Genomic DNA, 27,776 nt, shown 5'->3' on the forward strand with positions numbered 1-27,776 from the left:
TGAAAATGGTCCAGGTGCACTTGAGAAAGGTGCCAGGAAACGAGTTCAAAACATAGCCAGGAACATAAGCTGTAAACATGCAAGCAAAAAAGTAGAAACTCCAAAATGACAGCACTCTCTGCATTTTACCACACTCATTAGTTTTTTGTGTGGGGAAAAAAAAAAGTTGACACTACTTCTCCCCTCTGATCACTGCCAACATGAATGTGCTCCCTCTGCAAGAGCTCTCTCTAATCCCCTGAGTTAATGTTTCTGGGCTATGGAAAGAATCATAATTTGAGTCTTAAACCCAGCCTAATGTGAACAGTGTGATTAAAAAGCAGATGCTCTACATCACTTGGGTGTCTACTCAGACAGCCAGTCTTCATTATCCCACTCCATCTGGAGAAAAATCAATCATATTTAGCCTTTTCCACTTTTTGATGTAAGAAAGTGAATGTTGTGCTTTACTTTCAGGCATAAAGTTATTTCCCAATTGATGAGCTATGTTGCTTCCAGTAGAGCATATACATGGGTAACAGTTAAATCTCATTTGTTTTTCATACTGTTCTTTGCTTCTCTCAGCAATATATGTTTTGGGAAATGAAACCACAGAGGGTTTGCTGTAGGTCACAAAATCTCTCACATTCTCTTTTCAGTTTCATACTAAACATTTTAGAAGGCCTGGCAGACTATGTTCTAAATCAGGTCTTAAGATCATCATGTGTTGGCTTACTGAATCTTCCAGAGGTATAAAACAACGAGAGAAATAGTTTTATGTTAATTCGGACCAAAAGAACTCAATGGAACTCTTTACCTATGAATATTTGTCAGACAACTACAGTTACTAGTTCTGAAAATATTTCTTTAATGATTTTTATATTGTTAACTTGGCTTAAAAAAGTTTCAATTTGACTATAACAATTTTGATTAACTGCACATCAAGCATATTGTGCTCAATTTGACACTCACTCTTACCAGATGTGAGGTTGATCATATAAATATGCCAACATTATTTACAGCATATAGTCACTGTCTGAATAAAATCTTGAATCTTGTGTCTTTTTTGTTTATTTAAGATAAATAGAAAAAAAAAAACATTGTGTCATTACACTTCAAGAATTGATCATTTTCCTAAAATGCCATTTTTGGAGATATGAGGTTTGGATCTGGAAGCACAAGTGATGTTGCATAGTCATACATATTATCCTAGCTACCTCCACTGTTAAAATCAAATCACAATAAAAAGAGCTTTTTATGGATACTTGGCAGCCTAAAAAGTTCTAGCTTTGTGTGAGCATCCATTTTTTTCTAACCTCAAAGAGTCAAACACTTAATGTTGGGAAGTAGAAAGTTCCGAGTTGTCACGAATCCAACATAACATTGGACGTACAATAGGCTAAACCACTGAACTGTTAAAATCCTTTAACACCTCAGTGTTAAATGCCACCCTAAACTCACTGTTATGGGAGTAAAAGCTGTTCCGCTTACCCATGACTGCCAGAGCTGTGGCTTTGGTTAAGTCCCTCTTCATGGTCTCAATCACCTCAAAGCCACTGCCATCCAGATTACACCTGTTGATGGTGCCATTAGCTGAGCTGATCCAGTACAGCTTGCTTGCAGGAAAGTCTACTGAGAGACCTGAAGAGGAAATAAGAGGTTAAGTGTAAAACTCATAGGGCCCCATATCTACTCTCTGCATCATGGGCAGGAATGTTGGCAGGGATTGCATCAAAGGGGAGAATGTAATCTCAAAATGACTGCTTGTGTGATCCCGACATGAACCAGCCGTCTGCAGCTTAAAATTCTGGGGACCTCTGCATGATATACTAAATCACTTGTCCACAAGGCAACTCCATCAAAGACTATTTTAGAAGCAGACATGGGGAGTGTTTGACAGGGTGTAAATATCGATAGTGACAAGTGAAGGATATTGGAGCTACGAGTGCAGTAAGAAGCACCTATTGAAGATTTATTAGCAGGGAGTATATTGTTTGTATTCATGGCCATCATCTTCTGATGTGTTTTTAGTTCATCAGAGAGAGAATGAAATATATTCTCCAGAGGACTATGAACAGTCAGACTTACCCACAGGTTCCCTTTGATTTTGGTGAAGAACCTTCCTGTTGCTTCCATCCATGTTGGCTACATTTATCGTGTTCCCATCTGTCCAGTATATCTTTCTGCAGCATGATATCAAAAGTGAAAGGACTTAACAATGCATTACTGTATAAGTCAAGTAAGGCAGTTGTGCATTTTAGAGCTTGAAATATTTGTCTGAACTCAACAGGACCTGAAAGTTCGTGTTGGGTGTGGTCAGACATCACTTCCCAAATACAGTTGTAAGCAAATGTTTGAACACCCTGGTCAAATTAGATGTTTTGTTAATTTTTTCAGTGAAAGTAAGTTAACATCCTCTACATAGAACACACTTAAACATGGTCTTTTGCTGGAAATTTAAGTGCAAAACTTCTATTACCTGCTGAGTTTAATACATTAGAGAATAATAAAACATGCAATATAATATGTGCATTAACCTTTGCACCAGCCACATTTTATGTTTTATTTTATTTTGGTAACACTCTAATTGGGTTGTCCAGTTTAGATGCTTTGTAAATACTTCACTTACTTTCAAGTTACATTCAACTTAATATCTAAACCTGGCTCTAATCATGAGCCTAACCTTAACTTCAACCCAAAACCAAAGCCCAACCCTCACCCTGATCCAAATGCTAACCCTAACCCCACAAGAACATCTGTAAATAATCTATAGGGGACTATAGTGGACTATCCAAATTAAGTGAAACCATTTTTCCTTAAAATGTTACAATTAGCAAATAAACAGCAATTATGCATTACAAGTGTGTTCTCTGTAAATGATAGAAAAACAACAAAAACGTAATCTGACCAGGGGTGCCCAAACTTTTGCATTTGACTGGGCTCAAATTGGGTTACATTTTCACGTTCAAGTTCTCACAGCCCACCTCCCATTTTTCACGGGTTTTACCATGTATTTCTTCTGCTTTAATTTTCATCCTTACTTTATTTCCCCCTCTACTTTTAATACTTCAAACAGTTTTTAATCTGGCATGCTGGTGTCACCCACTCAGATTGTATTTAGGACTGAGATCTATGAGGCTCATGCTTGTGAGGAAAAAAAGATGCAAGCTAAAAAGAAAGTGCATGGAATCGAGTTTAGTTCTACCAAAAGGATGTTTATATTCATATGCTAAAAAAATAAAGCGTAAACATATTTTTATTTTACATGTAATATGTTATATGTACAGAAAGTGCTTTGGGGTTAAACGGGTCCTGTATCACAGAGTGAGAACAGAACAGTATGGAAAGCTCACTGCTTTAAAATGTGTTTTAAATGTGTTTTAATTTTGGACTGCTGATGCTATGGTTTAAAAAGTGAGGTTCTATTGGGGAATTTGTGTGGTGATGAGCCAGTCTGGGCCAGTTTAGGGCAGAATCTTGTTGGTCAGTTCTGAACTTGGACAGATTTAAGGTCCAATTAAAGCTTTGGTGCGTCAGTTATAGCTTCTAATATAAACCTTTTATATTTTTCAACTGCTAGTTTATCACTTTTTTTCATACAAGTGGGGAAAAAATCATGATCCCAGTGTATTAATACTACATTTCTGGCTTCGTCTTAGATGTTCTTGTAAACATTCCTCCTGTGTCAAGTCAGCAAACAAATCCCAAAGGTCACTGCACATTACAGCATATTTCTCCTGCTGGACATCTTAAAATCAAAGCACAATTTGAACTACTTACCCTTTGGCTGGATGTACTGCCAGACACTTTGGCTTATCAATCCCATGGATGACTGAGGTTTTAAGGGATCCATCTAGTCGAGCAACATTGATCTGCGTCTCTTCATTCTCGGAACTCAGCCAGTACATATTCCTCGAGAGCCAGTCTAATGTGAGACCACGGCAATTCTGAATATCTGCAAATGCCAGAGAAAGCACTTAATAATGTCATCAACATTAGTCTAAAGATAGCAGGTAAACGCAAAGTGCTTCTAGGAGAGATCCTTACGGGCCTTATGGGAACGTGTTTATCACTACACCTGCTGTTCTGCACACAGCAGAATTAACTTGATGGTTTCCTAATGCATGCTAGCTGCACATATTACTAAATAAGTCATGGTGGATAGACAGGTGATGAAAAAGAACACTTCTGCAAAGTCCAGAAGAGATGTGCTCACTTGTATTTTGCTGCTAATGCAGTTTGGAGAACAACAAACCTGACAAAACCTTCCAAAATCCCCCATCAAATAAGGTAGAGCCTCCCTTTTGAAATTTATTTGATCTGGTCCCACTACAATAAATCATTTTCCTGTAACAGCAAGCCAATCTGAAACTAGGAGTCTCTAAAAAGAAACACCAAGGACTATATTTCTAACCTGAAGCCTAGAATCTGGCAGCAGGGAACAAAAAGTACAATTTACAATAAAACATGTAAATGAAAAAGGCATAACAAACAAAACAACATACATTTGATGCTTATTGCTTTGAACCTACAATCAAGCTTACTGAACGCAGAAAGTGCTGCTTGGCCTTCAGCTGAAAACACTGACTTACCTCCGGAAATAACTGTCTCAAGGGTTGTTCCGTTAATGAAAGCCCTCTTTATTGTTTGAGTCTTCACATCTGCCCAGTAAATCCGTTCCTCCAGAGCATCATAATCCACCACTGTGACATCATCAATGTCGGGGACAGTCAAAGCGGTCATGATGTTCATGTAGGGGTTATCAATATCCACACCTCGTATCTCTGACCGCCTCACGTACAGCAAAAATCTCTTCAATGCTAAGGAAAAGTCAAAAAATGTATCAATGTGTGCTCTGAAAAGTAAAAGCTCATTGCATAAGGCACAAAAATGAACAGAAGTGAATTATTATTATTATTATTATACAGTCAACTATTATTAGACAGAGACAGAAGGCTGCTGGACACTGAGACCCTGTATACACCTGGTAATTTCATGCAACTTGTATCAAGATTGTTTCCAGATAAGGTATTAATCACATGCATTTAGACTTAGTAGTCTTGGGTTACAGTCAGATTTAAATCTGATTGCTATGTAGGGCTTTTGTTCTAGTCTTTCCTGTTCTTTGCAGAAGCTAGCTGTCATCTTGAAAACTGCAATTTTGCCTGCCATTGTTTACATCCTTAAACTTGGAAGAAGAACTTCTGAAGTTGATGTTTACAAGAATACAGTTGTTTAGACTAATTAGAATGAGCATTCATTGCAGTCATGGACCGGGTGAATAACAATAAGACAAAGACAAGATGAACCAAACTGGTGCTTTACTTAAGCTAAACATCTTGCTAGCTAGCTACTGAACTCAGAATATAGCTTGTATAATCCTAGAAAGGCACTGCACATGAGCCTAAGGTCACCATGGAAACACTGGCTGTGGAGGAGTGGAACTGCATTCTCTGGAGTGATAAAGCTCCGTCCAATAGCTTCTGGGATGAGCTGGCATGGTATTTGAACTAATCATCCAGCGTCACCTGACAGTACTTGACCTCATTAATGCTCTTGAGGCTGAATACAATCAAAGCCTCTACTACAGCACCAAGGAGCAAATCCCCTATTAATACTCTTAAAAACAGAACAAAAAGTAGATGAACAGGGTTCTCCAACTTTTGGACCTGAAATAACCAGGTGTAAATTAGGCCAAGGTTGGATCAAGGTGACCCCGAAAAACTACTCGACTGCCACCTCCACCATTCAGTGGTGAAATAATGAAAAATAAAATAATAATAATCTTGCTGATGTAAAGATATCACAATGTGTTCAACTCACTAATGCAGTTTTAATGTATAAGAGTTTTAAAAATGTACCATCTTGCAAAAACCCAAAAACTATGCAGCCCTGCTGGTGCCATCCCATATACATTAAACTGATTTAGTAAGGTGTGGGAACAAGATATTTAAGGCATGGGGATGGGATCCTAATGCAAGACCATACCATAGTAAGCCATGAGAATGAGATAATTAAGTCTTGAAGACAGCTTAATAAGTCATGATAAGTTCCCATGCCTTACCAGGTCATTGCCATGACTTAATTAACTTGTTCCTACACTTTAATAAGTTGTGGCCATGCATTAGGAACTTGTTCCCACATGTTAATATAGCATGGCCGTGCACTATTAAATATACATATGGGATGTCACCAGCAGGGCTCCGTAAAAAACAATCATACTGTTTCAAACTTGAATATTTCTGACAACTCTATATGAGAAGTCCAAAAAGTATAGCAATATATCCCCTGTACTGAAATGATTGCAGTATATATTAGTTATTTTAGACATGTACCATTACTTTAATATTGTTAATATTCAGTAAACTGATAACTCTGGTCACCGACATCCAGGCTTGGGTGTATTAAGGTACAAAGTAACATGTTATGGTAATGTAAATATGTTTTCCTGTAACAAAGTAGCCTTAAACATTACTGTTTAAATGATTGCAATGACATTACAGTGAGTGACGTAACAAGAACGTCGTTACTAGTGTCCCTCATATGTCTCTGAGAGAACAAAACTGATCACACACAATGCATTTAAAACAAATATAAATGTAGATTATGTTTACACATCATTTGCACAGGCATGTGCTATATGTGACAGTTGACTGCAGGACTCTGATTGTAAATATGAGCACAATAAACTCATGTCTGAGTGAAAGTCTGTCAAAACGAAAATGAGGGATAAACATTTCTAAATTTTACATGTTTAAGATTTTATTCTGAGACAGCTGTTTTTACTCACTAGTTTCTGGGTTTCCAAATTGGTTTTCAAACATCAACTGTTCACACCTTCAATCAGCATAACTGGATATGTCTTGTTCAAACTCAGAGATGGTGAAGGGGCTTCTTTTAAAATGATGTTTACTGTAATTGGCTAGTTCTTGGTAAATAAATAGCTGAAAAGGACATTTGGGTTTTCTGTTATTTTCCAGCTGGTACAGATGTTATAGAGAGTTTCAAAGAGTAACATAGAAGTAAGTAATGAGAGATCATGACCGGTAAGTGGTTTTACCTTTGGAGAGAAGTAAATAGCAGTTGATTACTATTTTGAGTATCATATCATATCATAACAGGAAATCTTCATGCCATCCCATCCCTACTTGTGTTACTATATCGTGTGACGTCTGAGCTCTAGTGCGCTGCAGTAGGTTACAGGGGGCTTCACTCACCCACACAGGAGCGGTTGCTGGGGGAGATCTTCATGAGGTGGGGACAAGCACAAGATGCGGTGCGATTATAATCGATGAGGCACAGATGTGAGCAGGGACCTCTCCCTCCGTTCCCCTCACATGGGTTTGAAGCTGGAAAACCAGTGGTGACATGCATTCAGACCGCCGAAAAAGAAAACACATCAAGGAGAGCAATCAATACCATGTCTAATGGCTCCCGGTTCAAGAACGCAGCCATCTTTAAAGGAATCTGTACTAACCTTTGCTGACATCAATTGAACAAATTGTGCTCAAAGCTTACCATCACAGACAGCCACAAGCAGGCAATCAAACCACTTTTTAAAGCAGTTACAGTAAAAAAAAAAAAAACTGCAGGAGCCCAAATGCTGGCCCACATTTTAGAGCAATATCATCAGAAATTGATATAAAGCAAAAATAAAAGAGCTTTAATTCTGATGGAGAGAAAAGGACATCATCCGAAACCTCAAAGGCCAGAGCGGCACTGAAAGAGAAAAAGTGCTTACACTTTTATGTTCTTTGCACAAAGCCACCTCACTACTTTATCCCTATGAACCACCCATATTCTCCTAACCTCACTGGGCAGCCTTCTCACTTTAGCCTTCCTCAAACACCGCCAGCATATCTGTATCTCGAGTTTCGTGAAAGCCTGGCCTATTTCTGCTATACTTCATCAGGGACTGTTGCTGATCAGGCAGATCATATGATAATGGCTAAGAGGTCACTGGAGAATAGTAAATTAGCTTGCTACCTCTTTTCATTTTTGACAGCAAAGCTCTCTTTGTCAGCACTATTGGAGAAACACCAGGGAGCTGTTGAAATGGAAGCAGTTATGTGCTAGGAACAACGAGATCTTAATAAGGGAGATTTCTGCTGGCAATACCAACTGTAATATTTACACAAGCTAACTACACTGAGGCAAAGCATGACTTGCTCTAAAAGCAAGCATCTCGAAAATAGCATTCATAACATGAAAAAAAACCCTTTTTTTTTAAGATGTATTTGAACTCTGGAATCGTCCTACAAGCCTCTTATATGTCATAGCCGAGCTTGAAGAGTTCAAGACTTGGCTGGTATTCTTTGAAAATGGCCTGCTAATCGGATTTGCTCTGACGTGATATGATTCTTCAGCCTTTTATTTTAGGAAGGGATCGTTGTTTACAGCTAAGCATCACGTACTGTCTTGCAGAAATAACCGAGAACGATGACATTTCTGCATCGTAAACACGGGAGCGCGGCTCCCGGATCAAGAAGCTTTAACCCTTCCTTGAACCCAGAGCTGCAGTACAAGACATAATTAACTCCAGAACCGCTTGCATCGTGCAAATAATTGCTCCAAAGGGGCTTTGAAAATGGGCCCATTATTTTCTTCCAATGCTCATCTTTTTTATACATGCAGTTGGAATATTTTTGCAATTACTTACCATAAGTGAGAATAACAAATAATATCAAGTGACTAAATCATAGGCTAGCATTGACTAGCATACCCAGTGAATTAATTATACATTCTTTTGGTCTTGGGGGAGGGGATCTGACAGTTGGGGGGGGGTTCTGGATAAATATAGGCAGTGCACTTAAGCTATGCAAGGAAGGCAACATTTGGATATGTTGCCTCATTCTTAACAGAAATGGGCTTAAGAACTGATGACACACTTCATCAGTCTGAGCTGGCACTTATTAGCAGTATAAGCGAGATGCAGGATGAAGATATTTTTGCTCGCTTTGCCTCAGCTGAACCTAGATTTATACAGTACCAGCCAACCACACTAGTATTCTGAAATGGGATTCTGGCCAGTTATGAACAAGGGTGGAAGTGCTTTGAACAATAGAGATGGTGGGACATGCTCCATCTATCATGGAGAATTGGCACCCCCCCACCTTCTCTCCAAGCTCATGCCAGAGTTCCTAAACCCTGCCCTCAGTCCTTACACCACACATAATGTATTTACAACCCGCCTGTTGATGCCTGCAGTCTGGCCCCATTAGCCTGGTGAGCATTCCCCCATCTCACCCCCACCTCCCACTGCCCTCCAGAGGTTTGCCTCTCCCCTGCCAGCGCAGCAGGACTCAACACAAACACAATTTCCCTGGCCTGTTAGCGGCCAGCACCAGGATTTTGGACAGCAGTGATAGCTAGCCTTTCCCGGCGGGCTCTTTAAGATTGGATTAGCCATACTTATTGGCTTCCTCAGCAACGCAGCACAATTTGTTGACACTTATCGGGGTAAAACAGTCACCCGACTGCTGATACAGTGGCAAAGGATCTGAACTGAGCTTGTGCGTGTTGGCAGCATCCGCTGTCTGGGGCGGGTGGAATTGATGCAAATGAGATTACTTCAGCTGACGAACATTCATGGAGGCATTCCATTTTCCATTTATGGAAAGCTGGACACCTGGCACACTTTAAAATTGGCCACAAACATTCTCTAAACAGCAGATATTGATCTTACTACATCTTTGTTACCATTACATTTGTCATAGTGGAAAGAATGTATTATCTCTGAAGGACCCATATCGTGGGAAACATGTTCCCTCTTCAGTTCATATATGGAAATTAAAGGCCAAATATCATGAAAAAAGGATTGTTCTGCATTTTTTCTCACATCTTTTTAAACAAAAGACTTTGATGTAGTATGTAAGAACTTTTCTAAATGTGCCATTCACTCATTCAAGTGAATGCAAAAACGTATTGATTTTGTTGGTTTTTTGGGATGTCATAAAAACAAATACTCATTCACGCTGAAGCTACAAGTAGTGTTTTAGCTTGGACTGCTTGTTGAACAAAGCACAATACGTGGCAGCTATTTAGAGCATATGTAATTTAAATATGTCTTAAAGGCACAGTGACATGGAGCCTGTTTAATTCTAAGAGCTAAAGAGAGGTTGGGAAACGGCCAGGAAAAAGTGATTTACAACTGCTTTTGGTACATAAACCCACACAATATCTTAGTGGGCCTCAGGGAAGTAAACGAAATAGAAAAAATGTAGGACTTTTAAGCTGCACAAACATGATTTGACTTCACTGAACGTTGTGACAACAACACATTAACACATCTGCCATGTCAGCTCGCAGCAGTTTAACTCCAGCCATTCACAATGAAGTTATAAAGAGAGTTTTAGCCTGGACTGCTTTTTGAATGATTCAGCTAATCAGAACAGAAGACATTTACAAATAACAATTTTAAAGTCAAAGTCATAACAAGTCATAAAGGGAGGTTGAATTACAACCCATGTACAAATGGATTACACTCACATAACATTATTCGTTGACTCCTGGGAAATATATATAAAATAAAAGAAAAATGTAGGATATTGGCCTTCAGGATGCAAAAGCAGCCTGTTATAAATCCGTTATTGCTGTAACACATTATGTGTCTGCCAAGTCAGTCTGCATCCTATTTATACAGAAGTTGTAAGTCCAGCCCTGACTGTTTTTTTAAATGATATATATTACAAGGAAGCCAATTTACATATGTATATCAGCCTTAAAGGCATAGCAACAAAAACAGCCTGTTTTATTCTAAGGGATAAAGAGATACTGGAAAATTAATCACATAACAATTTATCACGGCTGGTTTGATATACATAGCAAAACATCATAAGCGGATTTCAGGTGAAAAATACAAGACAAACGTAGGATTTGGCATCTTTAGTGTGTCAGTACGACACAAATTTATGTGAACAGGTAAAGTAATCTGTTTTGCATTTTGCCGTGTGCTTATTGTTGATGAAAGTTATCTACTTTGTCCAATTACCAACTATTTTTCCAGTGTATGAAGCTTAGATAGCAGCTCATTACTGCTAGCTCTTTCCTATATTCATTATGCTGCTTTATTCTGAAGTGGATGAAGTCACTGAGGGCACGGTGTGCATTGTGAAGATAAATTGAGGCTGTCCTTACTGCCTAGTAAGGAAAGTAAAGGGAAAAAAAAACCTGCTTGACACAGTACCATGACACAATTAAAATTAATTTAGGAAGAGCAGAGGAACACATCCAGAGTCCGCATTAGGCTGGCTTGTTCTCTGCATGGCCACTTTTTTCAATTATTCAACCACCCTCATTGAAGCCTATCTCTGATTGGCAAGAGAAATGAAGGAACAGCAGGAAATCAGCTCAAATATATCCTCACCCCATAGTGGAGGCACTGAACTAATTCACTCTACATCTCCCTCAGCACTACCTGAACCAGGGTGGATCATATTATTTCCACCATAACCTGCAGCACAGCATGTTAACCAGTCATGGAATTTGTGAGAGAAGCTTGACTGTGGTTTATTCAGCCTTGCCTGGCTTCTCAGATCCGGTGTGGGCTTTGGGCAGAGTGAGCTGAAAGGCTAGGAATAGCAATCCGCAAAACTTAAAAGTTTCTCAAAACTTTGGCAGAATAATATAATGAAATTGCTGACTTAAAAAAAATAAATAAACGCTCACATCTGTTTCACACATGTAGAAAGGGAAAGCAAAGCTGCTGCATCTTCAGTCTGATATAGTATTTCAGTAACACAGTAATACAAAAGCAAACCACCACAGCACTGTCAGCGCATTAAAATAGAATAGAAATACTTACCCTGAGGCTGCCTGCTGGGATGGTAAATCTGCAGGCCAAAAGGCTGAGCACTTGTCTTCTGGATGACGGTTACGTTACGTCCTGTCCATTTATTGGCCCTAGCCAGTGTATTGGTCCTCCAGTCAGTCCAGTACACACTTCCTCCGAAGAGAGAGACGGCGAAAGGATGCGAGAGGTACTCATGGCCTCTTAGGATCTCAATGACTCCTGAGCCATCATACAGGGCTGAGTAGATAGCGTCCGAGCTGTTGGAGACACAAAAACATTGTGTGAGGCCCTCTCTTGCCCACACCACTTTGGTACTGCCACTGTTTACAAGGTGTGATACTGCTGATAGATGTCCTGAGGGACTTCCACTACAAGCTCTCCTACAGTTGTCAGACAAGTGACTTCACTGAAAGACAGATGAAAGTTGGACTAGATCTCATTTTTCTTTACAATGTGGTGGGGGTGTCATGAGGTTTGACAAGCATCTCTATTTAAGTTCTTAAAATATTTTGTTTTATGTTTGTTGTTTGTTTTGGTTAGTTCTTTTCCCCAGAACAGCTTTTGAGAGTATAAATAAGATATAGCTGCATTTCCAATATTATATATCACCAATTTATACATTTACAGAGGTGAATATATGCATTATATGGCCAAGAAATATGTGGACAGCTGACAATTACACCTATATCAGCTGGTTGGACATTCTGTATCAAAACCATGGTCATTGAACATGGAGTTGGCCACCCACTGAAGCTATAACAGCCTCCACTTTTCTAGGAAGGCTTTTCATGAGACGTTGGAGTGCGTCTGCGGGAATTTGTGCCCATTCACTCAAAAGAGCATCTGTGTGGTCAAGCACTGGGTCACAATCAAAGTTTAAATTAATCCCAAAGGTGGCCAGTGGGGTTGAGGTCAGTGTTCCATACAGCCATTGGAGATCCCCCCACACCAAACTCATCAAACCATGGCTTTCTGGTCCATGCTTTGTACACAGAGACACAGTCATGCTGTCGAAACAAAGCATAAAATTATCTGAAATTATGATTATCTGTAGCATTTACCTTTCTCTAGAACTAGGGGGCCTAGCCTCATTCCGCAAAAACAGCCCCAGACCATTATCCCTCCTCCACCAAACTATAATATTGGCACTATGCATTCGGAGAGGTAATATTCTTCTGGCACCTTCCAAACTCTATTACACTATCAGATAGTGAAGCATGATACTTCCCATCAGAGAACATGTTTCCACTGCTCCAGAGTCTAGTGGTGTTGTGTTATACACCTCTGCAATGAGCTGATGTTCCTTCCAGGGGGAGTGATTTTCCTGTGCTTCAGCATTTGGCAACCCTGTACTTTGTGGCTAAGATGTTGTTACTCCCAGAGACTTCCATTTCACAATGATAGCACTTACAGTTGACTGGGGCAGATCTAGCAGAAACTCCATGAACTGTATTGTGGAAAAGGTGAAATACTATAACAGTGCAGTGTCAGTGCAGAGATCTTCGGTATGACTCATTATCATGCCAGTGTTTGTCTATGGAGACTGCACAGCTATGCGCTTGATTTTGTACACCTGTTAGCAATTAATGTGTTAAACACCTGAACTCGATAATTAGGAGGGGTGTCCACATACTTATTGCCATATGGTATACATATATAATATATACAAAATGACTTTGTAAGAGAAGAAAGCCTTCACATCTTAATACTCAATTCTTCTTCTTTACAAACTTGTTATTGACCTATTTATCATGAAATGTTTACACTGTGTAAAGGGTATCTTCCACTTTCAAAGGTAAAAACCAAAAAAAAAAAAAAAAAAAAGGGATTTCTTATGACAGCGATGATGTATTCCTCGCCTACCGAGCATCTGTCCATATTATGCGCCTCTCCAGATGGTCCAGCGTGAGTCCATTTGGCCAGGCTCCTATCTCCATGTCCTTAAAGACTACATGTCTTCCACCTCCACTCATCGATGCTGCCTCAATCCTTGGAAAACTGGCATCCCAATCTGTCCAGAAAAGAATTCTACAAACAACATAACAAAAATTTGAGAGAGTTAGAATTACAGTTGTTGTAACCGAGTACATGTGTACTGAGTACTGTGCAAAAGAGACCTTCTCTTAATTTATATAAAAAAAAAAAAAAAACTAATTCTAAACAGAAATTCTAAACTACAAACGGCAGAGCTTTCAGTCAGACAGGCACAGATGTGGAAAGTATTATTAAGAAATGTGAATAAACGACAATATAGCCTGCTGAAAGTATGTCTGACATGTGGCAATTATTTTCAGTCAGTACTAACGCAGATGGTAACCAGTTTTATGAGACTGCAGAGGAATGGGACCAAACCTGTAAGGTGTGGGCAGAAGTGGGATAAACAGCGCAGATTTTCTGTGGGAGCTGGTTGGGAACAGGATGAAATGCTGTGGGAGTAGGCCTAAATAAATGGTGGTTTAGACCACTATTTCAGGGTTCTCATGCTTTTTTTTTTGTCTGTTTAATTTTCGCAGTAACAGCTACACTTCCTTTCAGACACATAGAAGTGAGTGGTCTTCTCACAGTGGAAGGATGGACAGAAACACCTATGGATTTTTCCACATCTGAAGCAAAACTGTACCTTGATTTTCTCCTCTCTCTCAAAGATGAAAGCTTCATATACTGTTCACCTGATGAAGACAGTTTGGTGGACTACCAGGTCTTGCCTTGTTGTTCCCATTTTTTCTACATCCTTTAATTACTTTTTTCAACTCCAGTTTTGGAAACTCTTGCTTTTTCACTTATTTTCATTTGACTTTATGTGAGTGGGTTACACTGTATCTAATCTCAGAAACATCTCCTTTATCCATTTTAGATTCACATAAGGAAAAAAAATGTAAGGCAGCTAAGGTGTGTTTAGGTAGATGCTTGTGTGAATGTTAGTGTGTCTTTGCAGGGGAAGATAATATCAGTGACTTTTGAGAGCAGCCTTTGTTGTGAGGGCACAGCTGCAACTGACTGGTTTTAAGATGGGAAGGATGGTAGAGTTGAAGTGACAGTAGGTGCACAAGTGTGGATAAATTAAACACTGATAGATTTTACATCCTACATTAAATATTATACATTTTCTGATGGTGAAAAATGAATAACCTGAACTTATTGGCAGTTTAACTGGAAATTGAATAAGCAAAAAGTCTCTGACCTTTGCACAGTACTGTATATAAACAGAATATATACTCTGTACTTGTGTGTGTAAATAATGTATAAAGGGCCACATCCACAAATACTGTTTAACTTGGTCTGACAGTGACTCAGAAAAACAGACACATGGCGCTAATTCGCTACTACAAATAACACCCTCTGCAGCACTGCAGGGTAAATGTCAGTGTGCGGTTGGAAGCACTTCCACCAACCTGATTTAGTAATGAAACACATGAGTAATGTCCTGTACTCTGTCATAAATAAGCAAACTTCCACCTTTATTTTCACTGACAGAGTGCCAAATGTACCAGCCTCTAAAGATTCAATACTATTCTTTTATCACAGATACTCCAACAAGCAACCTCATCGTCATTAATGGTCAAATTGAATTAAAAATAGCTTTAAATCAATAAAGTTAGTGAATTCTGGCAAGGGCAGTGCTATTTTGGCATCCAAGAGCTTTAAAGCAAACATCGCTACATCTCAGGGATTGTTTCTAAGCAAGTCGTCTCCACTTAAACCATTTTAAGGTTTTCTCTTCAAACTGATATCTGTTTTTTTCTTAACAAGTGCCACACTGTTCAACAGAAAAATTAATCTTAGATTTTTATTTCAAAGAAGTACTTCAGCACCCAATGAGCTACTTTACAGTATGTCACCCAGCTGAGTGCCAACATGAGCTGCAGCTTGCAAGCAGAGATACTGCATTTGTCCTCTCTGTGTTGCCCATGGCGCTTGGCAGAAATTACTTCCACTGCTTCAAATGGGCATCATAAGCCACCAGACTGTTTTCCATTCGTTTTCAATGCCAACAAGCGTTTTCTAAGCACTAAACGCTGCTGGGATCAGCCTGTGACTATTTTGAGCTCGTGTTGTCATACTTGAGGCTTCCTCCTCCCCACACGGTGACTTGAAAGACAGGGGGCTGAGGAGCAGAAGCAGGGCAGAGAATAGACAGAACTTGAAGAGCGAAAAGATTAAAAAAAAAAAAAATACAGAATACAACAAAACAAGCAGCAAGGCACCACATGTTTTCCTTGATATGTCATTAGGAATTTATGCCAGACAGCACAGAAGTGTGCTTTCTTACATATTAAAAAAGTCCAACTAAGAACACTTTCTGATAAACAAAATGTATAAAACTTTCTCTGTTTACTCTCTTAACTCTGTTGCTGATGTTGTTATCAGTGCAGTTTGTTGTTTGTTGTTACCCTGCTTACAACAAATGCTGAATGCTAAAGCTGCAATTTGCTCAAAGAATTAAGGGCACTTGGCTCATTTTCTGGAGCAATACTAACCCTTGGCCTGGGTCCAGGGCCAGGGCGCGAGGGTGCTCCATTCCGCCTGCAATCAGGGTGGTCCTCATTTCTCCATTCAGCTTAGCCACCTCAATCTGGTCCAGGTTGCTGTCAATCCAGTAAAGGTTTCCTGCAATCCAATCCACTGCCAGTCCCTCTGGAGTGGCCAAACCATGTTGGACCACCACCTCAATCCCAGTGACACCTGCAACCATGCCAGTATCAGTAACACTGGTAAATAAGCTGGATGGTATGCAGAATTCATCACAACAGATAATTATACCTTCTAAATGTCTGCATCTGTGTGCTGATTTCCTCAAAATGGCATGGAAAAAAATAGCAAGCTCTAGAGGAGAGTGCACTGACATCAGATGGAAGGAAGCTTTCCCTGGGTTTTCTATTAAACATTAAAGGCTTTCCCAGGCTGTCTATAATCCAGCTGTTTGCAATTATCTTCGGCAGTGGAGGGCTTTATGAAATGCTAACAAAGGGGATGCAATAGCTGTAGCGGGGGCTGCACACAGAGTAAGCAGGCCAGAGAGAACACGACAGCTCAGTTTGATAAATGCAGCAGTAGTGAACAGCGTTAAACGGTCACCCAGAGAACTAGCAGCATTTATCAGCTTCTTCAGAGATTCTGTGATTCACTTAAAAACAGTCCCATTTCTGTCATGTCAGGCCTTGGAACATTTCTCCAAAAGAAAATGTCATAAGAATGGGAAGGAATCAGATTTGATTTCTGTAGCACAGACTAACAGCAGCTGGGATCAGAGGTTACATTTATAAGGCCTCTCACAGTAGAACTGTGGATCCAGGAACAAGTTGTGACTTTCATGTTCTAGTTAACCCTTAGAAATCATGACTGTCACCAGCAATAACAAAATAATATTTCTCACTTGAAGCTGATTGAAACAAGAGAGGAAATTCTGCTGGAACTTCCAAACTTCCAAACAATTTTACCTCTGAATTAGTAAGAAGACGAGGTGATACTTTATTCTGCTTTGAATTCAAGGAAATGTTATTGTTGTGAATGCAGTCTTTTTTGAGGAATGAAAACAATCATCCTTTACACATCTGCTATGTATTTGTCATTTGTTGACATTGAAGCAATGGGGAAAAAAGTTAGAAATGTAATCTTCAACCTGTCAAAAAAGAACAAATTGAATGTAATTTATTATATAACTACTTTATCAACATGTAATTGATCATGTGCTGTTACATTAAACAGTACATGACAATGTTAATTTCTTGTGTAGTTACATTTAAACTGTATATCACTAATATTTAAATAGTATAGAATGACAGTAATAACTATGTAATTAATCCTGTAATTGTGTCATTACCTTTAAATAGTATGGCATGAATGTAATATTTACATAATTAATCAAATTATATTTAATAGTATACCAAAGTAATGTTATTGAATTAATCATGCGATTATGTAATAAGTTCCATAGAATAGCATGACAATAATAATTATACAATTAATCATGTGACTGCGTAATTACACTCAATAATATAGCATGGCAGCAATACCTCAGTAACTAATAATGTAATAACATTTAAATGATATGACAATAATACAGTTGATTTTTAAGTGAGAATACAATGTAAAGGGCTAAATGTCAATCAGTTCTCTTGCTCTGAAATGCTATATATGAGCCTAGAACACACAGGTTTGTTATGACTTTGGGGCTAAAACTGTACCTCCAGTGTCTGAAAGCTTCCCTCTGTATATCTTGTCCTCCACCACATCGGTCCAGTAGAGCAGGCTGTGGTTAAAGTGGAAGTCTAGAGCAATGGTGTTCCTCAGCCCAGGCACGAGCAGACTGTAGTCACGCTTGTGAAGGTCTATCCTTCTGATCTCATGCCGGATGGAAAAGATAATGAAGGCTTCAAAGGGATCTGACACAATGGAAAGAGCCAAGCAGACAGTTAAAGTATCCACCTGTACAGCACAATTAGACAGCCACTGGATTTGAGCAGGGCCATTAACCCTTCACTATTCCTCCTACACATATGAACAATCTTCCCAGATATAGCAATGTTACACATGATCCTAAGGGAGCAATAAATACAGCAGTCTTCTGAAATAGGTGCCAGCTCTGCAACCCATATGCTTCATAGCCTCAACCCACAGAATATCACACTGATGCTCATTGTCATCTACCGACTAATGACCCAAATTTGATTCCCTGAAACAATTTAAAAGCGTTTGGCAGGCATGCTGCTGTAAAGACATTAGCTTCTCACTGGGAGTCTCCTGATTGTGTATCCTGCTGTCATTGGATTATTGCTCCTTTTATTGCTTTGCACTGTGAACGCATCCGCCACATAAAGCCTGGAATGCATGGAACTTTGCTAAGAATTCATTAACAAGCTTGATATCAAGTGAGATTATTAGGTAAAATGTTCTACTTTGGAAGATTTACACAATGAGAAAAAAGAGCTTTTGTGCTGTTGTGGTAACGCTTGTGATACTTTGAGCTCAGAATATGAATAGGCTTCTGTGCTCTGAATCAACTATTTTATTTTATTATTTTATGATATTTATGTTTGCATTGGGCATGGAAACGCTGGGTGTCTCCAAATGCAGCCAATGTACAAGCCATTAAAATGATTTGTCAAAAAATCTAGGAACTTGACCAATTAAAAATTGTAACATAAGAAGTTTGAAGTTCTTGTTTAACTATAAACATTAATATAAAAAGTTCTAAACTCTTGTTCAACAAGACATGTAAACGTAGAAAAGATGTGAGTTCCTCAGTGGAAATGTTGAGAAGCTAAGCTGCCAGTCCACTAGAAGTGGTAATGCAAAAAGTTATTGATTAGAAATGTTAAAGTGAAAAGGTCTAGTCTCTCAATCTTCTCGATCCATTAGAAACAATAAGGTTCTGTTCTTGGCTCTAGGTCCGTTAGAAATTTCAATGTAAAATATAACAGTTCTTAAAAAGACTTTTGCATTCTTGATCCATTAGAAATGTTAACATTAAAAAGTTCCTCCTCAAATGGAAATGTGAAAGTTCTAAGTTTGTGGTCAGTTACAAGTGGTAATGTAAAATATCCTTGATCCATTATGAATGTTAATCTAAAAGTTTGTGATCGTGAGCCATTAGAAGAGCTGAGCTTAAAAAAAATGCTCTAGATAAACTGGAAATTTAACATAAAACATATAGGTTACTGTTCTATTTGAAATGTTTAGCTAAATACTTCATGCTTGATCATTTAGAAACTTCTTGATTTTGATCCATTACAAAAGTTAATGTAAAAACCTTTTGGTTCTAGATCAATTAGAAATCTTAATGTAAAAAGGCCTAAGCTCTTGCGTACTTACCTGTGCTAATGCAGCTCTCCCCATCTAGACCCAGTCTCCAGCCGGGGTAACAGGAGCATTTCACGGTGGTCTTGTACTGCTCGCATGTCTGACTGCACTTGAGGTGTCTGGTGCAGTAGTCCACCACCTCACAGGTCTTGTTGTCTGAGCCCAAGTGGAGTCCAGCAGGGCAGGAGCAAACTGCGCCTTTGCTGGGAACCACTGTACACTGATGACTGCAGCCTCCATTACCCTGCAAGCACTTGTCTGGGGGGGAAAAAAAGCCAGAAAGAGTTGATAATGAGAAGAAACATTCATCTCAAGAAACAAGAATTAATTAGCTCATACAGAACTTCACAGTGTTTTGTGACAGCTGGAGAAAAAGAGCTTGATTTGATAGTGGCCCCCTTTTCTAGCTTTTAAAACAGAAATAGTGAAATGCTGTCAAACAGCTTTTCAAGAGTTCTTTAGTAAAGACAATGGTTCTATATAGAGCCATTAACACCCAAAAAAACATTGTCATGCTTAAAGGGTTCTTTGCATTATAAATTGGCTCTGCAGATTGATGGATAATGTGTTGTTTATGGTTCTATATGTATAACTTGAAGAACTATTTCGCCACACAATTAAACATTTCTTTAAGCGTTCATGGGTCTATACAGATCCACTGTCTTTACTAAAGAACTCTTGAAGAGCCATCTTTTTAGTTTACAGTATGGGCAGACACAGGAAACTATAGCTGTTTGTGCATCCATACATTTTATTAAAGGCATTCATCGATCACATACTGAAGAGCAAATAATGATATTTCACAATGATATATGTTATAATCTCTATAACTAATTACAGCTGAATAATAACAAGAAATAAAATAGTCAATATGAGATATTGCAATAGTGATATTAGACATAATAAATTAAAGTAGCCTTAAAGTAAACAATTTAGTTTAAAATCTATTGATTATTCACTGAATCAATTAAGCTGTTGTGAATCCTTGCTTGTCTCAAGTTGTAATGCAAATAAACATGAAACAAGCAAATTATCTGCCAACAGAGTATTCTCTCCAGATAAATGTCTGTTAGTTGGGTAAAACTATAAATCCCAGGTTAGAGGTCATAAAACAATAGTAATTACTAAAAAATGACATGCCATTGTAACATTTGTTAATTTGTTGTGCTATACTTCATAACAGCAGACTGACAAAATTTACAAGAGTACAAACAACAGGCCATGCATGAGCCCCTCAAGCTAACAGCCAAACTGCAATGTACTTTGTCAGTACATAATTAGCAAGTACAATACAACCAAAAGCTAAAAGGTCTTCTGTGCAAAAAAAAACAAAACAACCCCAACCCCCCCGCAAATCTCTGTACTCTAATTGCAATAAGATAAGCAACATCACTAGCCAAGTGTGGTATTACAACATTATGTAAGGTCACACATTCTTCAAGACATGAGGCAGCTGCAATATTACATTACAGAAGCAGACTGGGTGCAGAGTGCACAACAAACAAAATGAACTCTGTCAAAGTGGAAGATGTCTTTATTACTTCTAAAGCTTCAAAGCAAATGAAAAATGAGACTCAGGTACATCATCTTCTTTCTGCGATGATAAGAAACAAACTTTTTCATACTCTGCTTTGCCCTCTCTGTTCTCTAATGGACAATCCTTTTTCTCTTATTGAGGCACCTGATCCTGAAAAGAAAAAAAAAGAAGCCTGAAAATGACATTGCTCCAAGGACCATTTGCTTCTAGTGATTAAGATGAAAGACAAGAAAGAATTTAATTTTCTCTGCGGGGGGCCCTGAAGTCCATGAGGAGCAGGACAGTCTCCTCCCAGAGGTTACGGCAGGGAACAGGCTTGCTGCGCTCGTTCAAATCAATCGGCCCCTCAAGGTACCGCTGTACGATCTAATTGGCAATGAGGTGGCTGTGCCACGGCGGCTCCTTTCAGGCTGATAATACGCCTATTCCTGCAATGGCCTGGTGGACTCCCATGGGCTTCGGCTGGCAACATTCTGGAATGTGCTGAAATGTTTGCCTTGTCCAATTCTAAAGGATTACGCTCGGGCAATTCTCCTGAGAATATTTTCCCAGTGATGGCTGCTGAAGCAAACACATCATCATTTGCAATTTCAGTCAGGCCATCTTTATGTCATTCCCACACACAAAGGCCTCATATGGAACATGTGCTGATTTCCATCATACTACAGTACATCAAGGATACAGCATAAAACAGGGATAAAAAGAGCCCTATGGAACATTAAGTGCTAACAAAGACAGAGTGGTCCTATACAGACTGTTTCTTTTTTAAAGTATTAAAAAAGAAAACATGAACATAATCAATCATGTAATGAAAAAAATAGCATATACAGTACTGTACAAAAGTCAGAGACGACCCTCCATTTATGTAATTTACAGTTTCTTTTTTTTTCCCCAGGAGATAATTCTGAAGATAATCCACCTGCATAAGGAAAGCAAAAGTCAAAGGAAAACAAGTGAAAACAGTTGTTTCCAAAACCGGAGGTCAAAAAATTTAAAGAGATATAGAAAAAATGGCACTCCTTAGAACAAAGAAAGACCAGGTAGACCACCTAAAATGTGACCATCAGGTAAATAGTATTTAAAGTATTCGTCTCTGACAGAGAGGTGAAAATCAAGCTCCACTGTTGCTTTAGATCTGAAAAAATCCACAGGTGCCTATGTCCATCCTTCCACTTTGAGAAGATAACACTATGAGTCTGAAACGATACACACACACACACACACACACACACACACACACTACAGTGGGGCAAAAAACTATTTAGTCCGCCACTGATTGTGCAAGTTCTCCTACTTAGAAAGATGAGAGAGGTCTGTAATTTTCATCATAGGTACACTTCAACTATGAGAGACAAAATGAAAAAAAAAATCCAGGAAATCACATTGTAGGATTTTTAAAGAATTTATTTGTAAATTATGGTGGAAAATAAGTATTTGGTCAATAACAAAAGTTCAACTCAATACTGTGTAACATAACCTTTGTTGGCAATGACAGAAGTCAAACATTTCCTGTAAGTCTTCACCAGGTTTGCACACACTGTAACTGGTATTTTGGCCCATTCCTCCTGCACATCTCCTCTAGAGCAGTGATGTTTTGGGGCTGTCGCTGGGCAACACAGACTTTCAATTCCATCCACAAATTTTCTATGGGGTTGAGGTCTGGAGACCTTGAAGTGACCTTGAAGTGCTTTTTATGGAGCCACTCCTTCGTTGCCCGAGGGTTGTATTTGGGATCATTGTCATGCTGGAAAACCCAGCCACGATCCATCTTCAATGCTCTCACTGATGGAAGGAGGTTTTGGCTTAAAATCTCATGATACATGGTCCCAATCATTCTTCCCTCAACACGGATCAGTCGTCCTGTCCCCAAAGCATGATGTTTCCACCCCCATGCTTCACAGTAGGTATGGTGTTCTTGGGAGGCAACTCAGCATTCTTCTTCCTCGAAACACAACGAGTTGAGTTTTTACCAAAAAGTTCTATTTTGGTTTCATCTGACCACATTATATTCTCCCAATCCTCTTCTGGATCATCCATATGCTCTCTGGCAAACTTCAGACGGGCCTGGACATGTACTGGCTTAAGCAGGGGGACATGTCTGGCACTGAAGGATTTGAGTCCCTCTTGGCGTAGTGTGTTACTGAGGGTAGCCTTTATTACTTTGGTCCCAGCTCTCTGCAGCTCATTCATCAGGTCCCTCCGTGTAGTTCTGGGGAGATCTAGCGTGGGGCCCTAGATCGAGGGAGATTATCAATGGTCTTGTATGTCTTCCATTTTCTTACAATTGCTCCCACAGTTGATTTATTCACACCCACCTGCTTGCCTATTGTAGATTCACTCTTCCCAGCCTGGTGCAGGTCTAGAATTTTCTTCCTGGTGTCCTTCAACAGCTCTTTGGTCTTGGCTATGGTTGCCTTTGGAGTCTGACTGTTTGAGGCTGTGGACAGGTGTCTTTTATACAGATAATGAGGTCAAACAGGTGCCATTAATACAGGTAACGAGTGAAGGACAGAGGAGCTTCTTAAAGAAGTTACAGGTCTGTGAGAGCCAGAAATCTTGCTTGTTTGTGGGTGACCAAATATTTATTTTTCACCATAATTTACAAATAAATTCTTTAAAAATCCTACAATGTGATTTCCTGGATTTTTTTTTCTCATATTGTCTCTCATAGTTGAAGTGTACCTATGATGAAAATTACAGACCTCTCTCATCTTTCTAAGTAGGAGAACTTGCACAATCAGTAGCTGAACTTTTTTGCCCCACTGTATATTGCCAAAAGTATTTGCTTGTCTGCCTTCACATTGAGTGATATCCCATTCTTAATATGATGATGACCCACCCTTTGCAGCTATAGCAACTTCAACTCTTCTGGGAAGGCTTTCCACAAGTTTAGGAGAGTATGTATGGGAATTTTGGACAATTTTTCCAGAAGCGCATTTGTGAGATCAGACAGTGTTGGACGAGAAGGCCTGGCTTGCAGTCTCCGCTCTAATTCATCCCAAAGATGTTCTATCGGGTTGAGGTCAGGACTCTGTGCAGGCCAGTCAATTTCTTCCACACCAAATTCACTTATCCATGTCTTTATGGACCTTGCTTTGTGCATTGGTGCAGAGTCATGTTGGATCAGGAAGGGGCCATCCCAAAACTGTTCCAACAAAATTGGGAGCATGAAATTGTCCAAAATCTCTTGGTCTGCTGAAGCATTAAGAGTTCCTTTCACTGGAACTAAGGGGCAGAGCCCATGTCCTGAAAAAAAACCCACACCATAATCCCCCCTCCACCAAACTTTACACTTCGCACAAATGCAGTCAGACAGGTACCGTTCTCCTGACAACTGCCAAACCCAGACTCGTCCATCGGATTGCCAGATGGAGAAGCATGATTCGTCACTCCAGAGAACACGTCTCCACTGCTCTAGAGTCCAGTGGCGGCGCTTTACACCACTGCATTCGACGCTGCCCCTCAGTATCCACTGACCCCACTCTGTGATTTTACGTGGCCGACCACTTCGTGGCTGAGTTGCTGTCATTCCCAATCACTTCCACTTTGTTATAATACCACTGACAGTTGACAGTTGAATATTTTGTAGCGAGGAAATTTCATGACTGGACTTGCTGCACAGGTGGCATCCTATCATGGTACCACGCTGGAATTCCCTGAGCTCCAAAGAGTGACCCATTCTTTCCCAAATGTTTGTAGAAGCAGTCTGCAGGCCTAGGTGCTTGGTTTTATACATCTGTGGCCATGAAAGTGATTGGAAAGCATGAATGATTTGGATGGGTGAGTGAATACTTTTGGAAATATAGTGTGTGTGTGTGTGTACAGCAACGATATATATATATATATATATATATATATATATATATATATATATATATCGTTGCTGTCGGAAGAAAACCTTGTATCTCCATTTTTGGCATTTTTCAGTTTTTGGCATAATTTGAAAGTATCTGTTATTCTTTACATTGCTTGTAAATTTTATGATCAATAGCCTAAAAGAAATTACTCAAAATGACAGTATGTTTTTTCCTTCTCCTGTAAAGTTACTATTTTGGAGATACAAGGTTTTCTTCACACATATATATATATACATAATATTAACACTATATATGTCATACATATCATGGTGCATGTGCTTTTTTAGCAATACAGTGGAAATAATTCAGTTTATGTCAGCATGTCTGATATATAGCATTTTTTACAGAATAAAACCTAACTGTATCCGATTCACAGCACATATTGCCCCACAGTCCCCAAATTGAAAAAAATGAGCTTATCATGACACCTCTATGATATATCTTATGCCTCTCTTATGCCTTATGTAAGTTCAATCACCAGCAACAGTTTGTTCCATTTGGCTCGTGTTCCTGGGGGGCCTGACTTTCACTGCCTGTGCCAAGTTGTGTTAGCCAGTCAGAGAAATGCCTTATGAATATCAATATATTAACTGTCAATGTTCTGTACATGGAAACATAGTAACACTGAATAATTCTGTTCACTCTGTGGATCTCCAGGCTGTCAGGAAGAGTGATGAATTCTTCATTAGATCAGTCATGGAGATTAAAATCTGGAGGTTCATTTGTTACCTTAATTTAATTAGCTATTTTGAGTGAAAACATAAAGCTAAGAACATTTCATAATAATTCAATTAAAACCTCATACTCATGTCACTATATTTAACCATTTGCCGAAACTTTCATTAGTTTCCACCTGGGACTTAGCTGAAGATCTTTCAAGTACAGTTTGAGATTTTAATAAGTGATGCAGTGATTTTCTTGACAGAAATATAGATTCCCTGATAGCTATAAAAACAAAGACACAAAGAACTCAAAGTCAAAGGTGACAAGGGAAACATAAACCTCTTCTCTGCCAAGGGGTATTGAAGAATGACTTTGTCTAGTGCAGACATGTAACTGTGAATCCATTTATTTGACAAGGGTGCACATTTATGGGTGCATGCTGTTGATTTACTCTTCAATAGTGCTTACGCTGTCGCCGAGCCACATTTCCGACAACACCAAGCTGAAAAGTATTAAACCCACAAACGCACCCAAGTGCGGGCTTCACACACACTCACCACAAAAAGGGCCTTCGTCTGACTGGTCGGCACAGTCTCTCCTCCCATCGCAGATCTTGTGGGGGGGCAGGCAGATGGAGGTGTCATTGGCGCAGGGCTGCGTGGGGGGGCTGCAGACAGACAACTTGCACGATTCCTCATCTGAGCGATCCTCGCAGTCATTGTCACCATCACAAACCCAGCTTTTACTGATGCACTTCCCTAGGGATGAAACACTCAGTTAAACCCAGGGATAAATCAAGCTGTCAAACCTAATTGGGTATTTCCAGGTAAGCATATTGATATTCCCTCTACAAATAACAGACTGTGGAGAATATGTGCATCTGAAGGAAAGAAAGACACACAGAAAGACAGGGGGACCGAGCAATGAGAAAGCTGAAATAAATAGCCTGCACAAAACACAGCTCTTAAGTTTGAATGCATATGTTCAGTGTTCCACCTTGACCTGCTCAAAGGTACAGAATGAAAACAGAATGTACAGGTAGATTTAATCTCTATATGAACATATGAAAGAACAGAGCATGCAGTCTGAACAGACACAAACACACCTCGCACTTTAGGTCTGCACTGCTAACCACGCTCTACAAAATGAAGGTCCCTAAATGGTACTTGGCTTAGACAAAGTCCTAGGAACAATCTTTACTAGGCATAGAATCGTTACATTATGTTAAGGTTCTTTAAGCTCTAAAATGGCCTGAATAGTGATGTGCATTCAGACTAATTTCGACATTCAAGTATGTGTAAGAGTTCATGAACAGGCATCTAGTTAACAGCAGAGAAAAAAAAAAAACAACAGCAAAAATGTGGTTTTGGCTTAAGTTAATAGAGCTGAGGATTATGTTTTTAGGTGGCGACACTGGTTGTGCACAAAAGTGTTGCTGAAGAATACACTTCAAAAAGTGTTATTCAAAAACAGGAGAAGGAAAATTCATGTCAGATTACTAAGAAAATGGAGGATACTGAGGTAAACCTACAGCCATCACCTGAGATCTTCTAAACAAGTCCATTTCTGTGGACCGTTACAATATAAAATTGATGTTTAACAGAATTGTTGGTGATGAAATTTAATAAATGCCTGAAAATTGATTGCAGTATTCAAGAACCGGCACCTCCAACAGTAAACTAAGTACTCAAGAACCCATTCCCACCACTAATCTCAAATGGTTCAAAAATGGTTCTTTTAAGAAACGTCCATTAAAAGGTTCTTGAGAGATCTAAAAGTGGTTCTTCTATATCCCATTTCAGCCCTTGCCCCATCACTTAGTCTTTACCCCTTTGTTTTGTGCGTTAGGTGTAGGGTGCCCCGATTTTTTTTGAGATGGAGGGGTAGGGCAGAGTGTTAGGGCTGCATGGCCTTCTAAACGAAGGTTTTTCAGAGGCTCACGCCAAATGGGGTGTTATGAGAAAAAAGGAAAAAGAAAAATGGCGAGATGGCTGCCCAAGTGACTAAAGAAACCCACAAATGTGAGAATTTTCTCTATTAAAATATTACGATACTTTTTGTTTATATCGATTTTTATTTGAGGGTTGTCCAATTTCAAAGAATGTAGCGGTCCTCTCAGGTCAGTAGAGACTTGTCAGATAGCCGTGCC

At 39.3% G+C, this 27,776-nt stretch overlaps 1 protein-coding gene across 2 annotated transcripts in view; it reads right to left on the reverse strand.

The window, feature by feature from the left end:
- The window catches only part of lrp1bb (low density lipoprotein receptor-related protein 1Bb), a 412,476-nt gene that overhangs the window by 140,782 nt on the left and 243,918 nt on the right, over positions 1-27,776 (reverse strand). For both annotated transcript variants that reach the window (XM_037539357.1, XM_037539356.1), the window contains 11 exons: positions 26,185-26,385; positions 19,583-19,828; positions 17,956-18,153; positions 16,249-16,453; positions 13,634-13,798; positions 11,783-12,027; positions 7,197-7,328; positions 4,572-4,799; positions 3,760-3,934; positions 2,068-2,162; positions 1,471-1,620 (listed from right to left, as the gene is read on the reverse strand). In XM_037539357.1, coding sequence (XP_037395254.1) covers positions 1,471-1,620; positions 2,068-2,162; positions 3,760-3,934; positions 4,572-4,799; positions 7,197-7,328; positions 11,783-12,027; positions 13,634-13,798; positions 16,249-16,453; positions 17,956-18,153; positions 19,583-19,828; positions 26,185-26,385 — 2,040 coding nt within the window. The remainder of the gene's footprint in view (positions 1-1,470; positions 1,621-2,067; positions 2,163-3,759; positions 3,935-4,571; positions 4,800-7,196; positions 7,329-11,782; positions 12,028-13,633; positions 13,799-16,248; positions 16,454-17,955; positions 18,154-19,582; positions 19,829-26,184; positions 26,386-27,776) is intronic.

The sequence above is a fragment of the Pygocentrus nattereri genome, chromosome 6, assembly GCF_015220715.1.
Source record: "Pygocentrus nattereri isolate fPygNat1 chromosome 6, fPygNat1.pri, whole genome shotgun sequence".
NCBI lineage: Eukaryota > Metazoa > Chordata > Actinopteri > Characiformes > Serrasalmidae > Pygocentrus > Pygocentrus nattereri.